The 5,000-nt window shown below is 45.2% G+C and overlaps 1 protein-coding gene across 4 annotated transcripts in view; it reads left to right on the top strand.

Moving 5' to 3' along the window:
- LOC126992214 (uncharacterized) overlaps positions 1–5,000 on the top strand; it is a 110,558-nt gene that overhangs the window by 48,768 nt on the left and 56,790 nt on the right. For all 4 annotated transcript variants that reach the window (XR_007746352.1, XM_050850873.1, XM_050850872.1 and 1 more), the window contains exons 2-3: positions 4,195–4,381; positions 4,909–5,000. The exon at positions 4,909–5,000 is cut by the window's right edge and continues 84 nt beyond it. Coding sequence is in view for 3 of the 4 variants with exons in the window: in XM_050850873.1 (XP_050706830.1) it covers positions 4,195–4,381; positions 4,909–5,000 (279 nt within the window). In the remaining variant the exon portion in view is untranslated. The remainder of the gene's footprint in view (positions 1–4,194; positions 4,382–4,908) is intronic.

Below are 5,000 nucleotides of genomic sequence, written 5' to 3'. Positions count from 1 at the left end.
AGAGAGAGAGAGAGAGAGAGAGAGAGATTATGTAATTGTGCCCATTACGAAAATTCCTCCTCCTCCTCCTCCTCCTCCTCCTCCTCCTTTAATTAACAGTCCACAGCAAAACAAAGGCCTTTCCTAACGTCCTCCTCATAGTAATAGGCGGGACTCTTCCTCTTTTTCCTCCTCTTCCTCTCTCTTCAGCCCTTCCTCTAATCACTCCTAATGACTCCTTATCACTAATGACTTTTCTTTGATTTTTTCTCCCAATCTTTTCCAAGTCACACGATTTTTTTCTCTCTTCTTCCGCCCGTCTCTTTCTTGAAGAGAGTGAGATAGGAGATAAAAGAATTCTCTCTCTCTCTCACACACACACAATTCATTATTATTTATGTAGCCATCGATTTATTTAAAGTTACGGAGACGAGAACCGCCTCCAAGCGCAGCTGTTTTGAGGGGCTCTTGGGCGACCCCAACCCATTACCGACGCAGGCGAATTTCATTTATGTTGGCTGCCGTGATAAGACTTGCTAGGCCCATGCTGCTCCCCGGTGCTCCTCTTGAACGAAATCGGAAAGACTGAAGATCTGGGCAGCATGTGGGTTAATCTTCCTCCATTCGGCGACGCTTTGAAAATTCAGCTTGTTTCAGTGAGACTCGAACCTAGATCCACGGGTTCACCACGCCCGCACGTTGACCACTCGGCCACCGCCTCCCAACTTTACCTTACCTTTACCTGATTTAACCCAAGCCTCCCATACCTGTGTTGCCCCTTCCGTCTCTTCCTTCCTTCCTTCTTTCCTGCCTTCCTTCCTTCATCATGTCGGCGCCAAAATCTATTTGATGATAATTTTAGGGACGATAGAGAAAGGTGGGGAGCAAAAAATAACTTTATTCCTCCGCCACGTCTAAAAAACAAAGTGATTTACCATTATCTCAGAAAAGTGGAGAGAGAGAGAGAGAGAGAGAGAGAGAGAGAGAGAGAGAGAGAGAGAGAGAGAGAGAGAGAGAGAGAGAGAGAGAGAGAGAGAGAGAGAGAGAGGGGGGGGCGGCGTCTACAGGAAGAGGACATTTTTTGGGTTGGTGTTGAAAAATTTTTGAGTTTACGCCAAAAATATGGACGCATTATGTCGGCTGAGGACCAGACAGGGCACGAGAGAGAGAGAGAGAGAGAGAGAGAGAGAGAGAGAGAGAGAGAGAGAGAGAGAGAGAGAGAGAGAGAGAGAGAGAGAGAGGAAGAGGGGGTAAGAATAAATAATGAAGAGAAGTAAATAAAAAAAAGATAGGAAATTAAAAATGCAAAAAAAGAATAAATAAAATAAAAATAATAGGCAAAAAAAATAGATGAGAGAGAGAGAGAGAGAGAGAGAGAGAGAGAGAGAGAGAGAGAGAGAGAGAGAGAGAGAGAGAGAGAGAGAGAGAGAGAGAGAGAGAGAGAGAGAGAGAGCGGCTAGGTCAACAAAGCCTAACTAAGGGTCTTGTCGGTGCATTTCCTGCCTTGCTGTGTCCAGGCGAGTTAAAAATCGGTGAGGCTTTCTGGTAATTAAACCTCTCTCTCTCTCTCTCTCTCTCTTATCGATATATTAAGGTCACTTTAAAGGGAAGAGTTAGAGAGAGAGAGAGAGAGAGAGCGAGAGAGAGAGAGAGAGAGCGAGAGAGAGAGAGAGAGAGAGAGAGAGAGAGTATTTACCTGCAGTTACATTAAAAAAACAGGTATATGAATAGATAGATAGAGAGATAGATTAATTGAGGGATAGATAGATAGACAGATGAATATATATATATATATATATATATATATATATATATATATATATATATATATATAGAGAGAGAGAGAGAGAGAGAGAGAGAGAGAGAGAGAGAGAGAGAGAGAGAGAGAGAGAGAGAGAGAGAGAGAGAGAGAGAGAGAGAGAGAGACACAGACACACACACACACACACACACACACACACACACACACACACACACACACACACACACACACAGACGCTGATGAAATGGATTAAACACAAGAAGTTAACAAAGAAAATGTAAACAAACGGAGCGGTAGAAGGAGGAGGAGGAGGAGGAGGAGGAGGAAGACGAATGGGGAGACAGAGAAGGAAGAGGAAAGAGGTGGTGAAGGAAGAGGAGTAGGAAGAGGAGGAAGAAAGAGGGAGAGGAGAGAAAGAAAAAGAGGAGGAGGAGTAGAAGGAGGTGGAGGAGGAAGAGGAGGAAAAAGGGCAGGCGCAGAAAAGGGAGGAAACATAGAAACAGGAGGAGGAGGAGGAGGAGGAGGAGGAGGAGGAGGAGGAGGAGGAGGTGGAGGAGGAGGAAGAGGAGGAAAAAGGGCAGGCACAGAAAAGGGAGGAAACATAGAAACAGGAGGAGGAGGAGAAGGAGGAGCGTAAGAAACCATTATTCATGAAATAATTAGGTGAGGAAACACTCATTCCTCCTCCTCCTCCTCCTCTTCCAGCTAAGTTTGTTTACAAGTTCTTTGTTTAGTTTTTCTCTTTAATCCATTTCATCAGCGTCTGTTTGTTTGCTTGCGTGTGCGTGTGTGTGTGTGTGTGTGTGTGTGTGTGTGTGTGTGTTAGACAGAGAGCCATTCATTGAGTCAGTGAGTCAGTCAGTAAGTCAAACAGGAATTGAAAAAAAGGAATATAAGGAAAAGGAAGGGAATGGAAGTGAAGAGAAAGGAAGGGAAGGGAAGGGAAGGGAAAGGAAAGGAAAGCAAGGGAAGGGAAGGGAAAGGAAAGGAAGAGAAGGGAAAGGAAGGGAAGGGAAGGGAAGAGAAAGGAAGAGAAAGGAAGGGAAAGGAAGGGAAGGGAAGAGAAAGGAAGGGAAGGGAAGAGAAAGGAAGGAAAGGGAAGGGAAGGGAAAGGAATGAAAATGAAGGGAAGGGAAGGGAAGAGAAAGGAAGGGAAGGGAAGAGAAAGGAAGGGAAGGGAAGGGAAGAGAAAGGAAGGGAAGGGAAGGGAAGGAAAGGGAAGGGAAGGAAGGGGAAGGAAGGGAAGGAGGGGAAAGGAAGGGAAGGAAGGGAAAGGAAGGGAAGGAGGGGAAAGGAAGGGTAGGGAAGGAGGGGAAAGGAAGAGAAGGGAAGGGAAAGGAATGGAAGGAAAGGGAAGGGAAGGGGAGGGAAGGGAAAGGAATGGAAGGGAAAGGAATGGAAGGGAAGGAAAGGAAAGGGAAGGAAAAGGAAGATTCTCTCTCTCTCTCTCTCTCTCTCTCTTCATCTATCTATATATCTATCTATCCGTTTATCTATCTCTATCTACCTATCTATATCTATCTTTCTATATATCAATCTATCTATCTATTTCGTACACACACACACACACATACACACACACACACACACACACACACACACACACACACACACATTGAGCGAGAAAAGAAATGTAAAAAAAAAAAAGTATTTGAGGCATTGATGAAATACGTCTTAAAGGCAGCCGGCGACGGTGACACAGCTGGCGAGGCTCTTAGAGGAGGAGGAGGAGGAGGAGGAGGTGAAGAAGAATTAGAGATAAAAGAATACTGGTTTGATATAAATTTCATAGCTTTGTAGAAGAAGAAGAAGAAGAAGAAGAAGAAGAAGAAGAGGAAGAAAAGGAGGAGGAGGAGGAGAAGGAGGAAGACGAAGAGGAGGAGGAGGAGGAGGAGGAGGAAGAAGTAGTAGAAGAAGAAAAAGAAGAAAAGGAAAAAAAAAGAAGAGGAGGAGGAGGAGGAGGAGGAGGAGGAAAAAGACGAATTAAAGAAAGAAGAATACAGTTTTAATATCAATTTCATAGCTTTCTCTCTCTCCTTTGTTTCAGCATCTTGTTATCTCTGTCTTTTTCTTTTCCCTTTTGTCTTCCCTTTTTTGTTTTGAATTTGTTTTTAAAGTACTTTTGCTTTTGTCTTGTGTAGAACTTTCCCTGTATTTGTGTGCGTGTGGGGGGGCGGGGGGCGGGGTGGATGGGTAGGGGGAGTGTGTGTGTGTGTGTGTGTGTGTGTGTGTGTGTGTGTGTGTGTGTGTGTGTGTGTGAATACGGTCCAAATCTTGTCTTCTCTATATATCCTTCTGTAGCACAATATACTTTTAGACCACCGTCCTTAGTTTCCTCTGCGTGTGCTTTATTTCTTGTACTATTTCTTCAAAGACTTATACGAGATGTTTATTACTGTTATTTTTTGTTCAGTGTCAGTCTCAGCATCATATCCCTCTCTCTCTCTCTGCAGGCTCAGTGACGGAGGCCAGCGGCGGTGATGGTGGTGGTAGCAGCAGTAGTGGTGTTGGTGCTGGTCTCGGTGGTGGACCTGGAAGCGTGCCCGTGATCGTTGAAGAACCCACCGACGAAATAGTGAGGCGGAACGACCCCCTCACACTTTACTGCAAGGCTACGGGCGACCCACCTCCCAAGATTATGTGAGTGGCGGGGAGAGAGAGAGAGAGAGAGAGAGAGAGAGAGAGAGAGAGAGAGAGAGAGAGAGAGAGAGAGAGAGAGAGAGAGAGAGAGAGAGAGAGAGAGAGAGAGAGAGAGAGAGAGAGAGAGAGAGAGAGAGAGTTACAATGATTTACATAGATATCTAGACCACACAGTTCTTAAACCAAAGTGAAATCATTTTAGATTAGAGAGAGAGAGAGAGAGAGAGAGAGAGAGAGAGAGAGAGAGAGAGAGAGAGAGAGAGAGTGAGAGTGAGAGAGTGAGAGAGAGATTTCCAAAGATTTACATAGATATCTAGACCACACAGTTCTTAAACCAAAGTAAAATGCTATTAAATTACTGCCGCCAAGACTTTCCATTTCTACTTTAGTGAATATCAAGTTGAAGGAAGTGGCGGTCGAGCTTGTTCTTAAATGAATCAATCATACTGCACTGGACTACTGAAGGCGGGAGTTTATTCCATTCCCGCGCTACAACCCTCTCTCTCTCTCTCTCTCCTCCCCGCCAGGTGGTACAGAACGGACTCCGAGGCGCCGCTCCGGGACAGGGACAGCCGCATGCAACTTCCCGACGGTTCTCTCTTCTTCTACCGCCTGCGAG

The sequence above is a fragment of the Eriocheir sinensis genome, unplaced genomic scaffold (assembly GCF_024679095.1).
Source record: "Eriocheir sinensis breed Jianghai 21 unplaced genomic scaffold, ASM2467909v1 Scaffold420, whole genome shotgun sequence".
Lineage (NCBI taxonomy): Eukaryota > Metazoa > Arthropoda > Malacostraca > Decapoda > Varunidae > Eriocheir > Eriocheir sinensis.
This window is presented reverse-complemented; position numbering and strand designations above follow the sequence as displayed.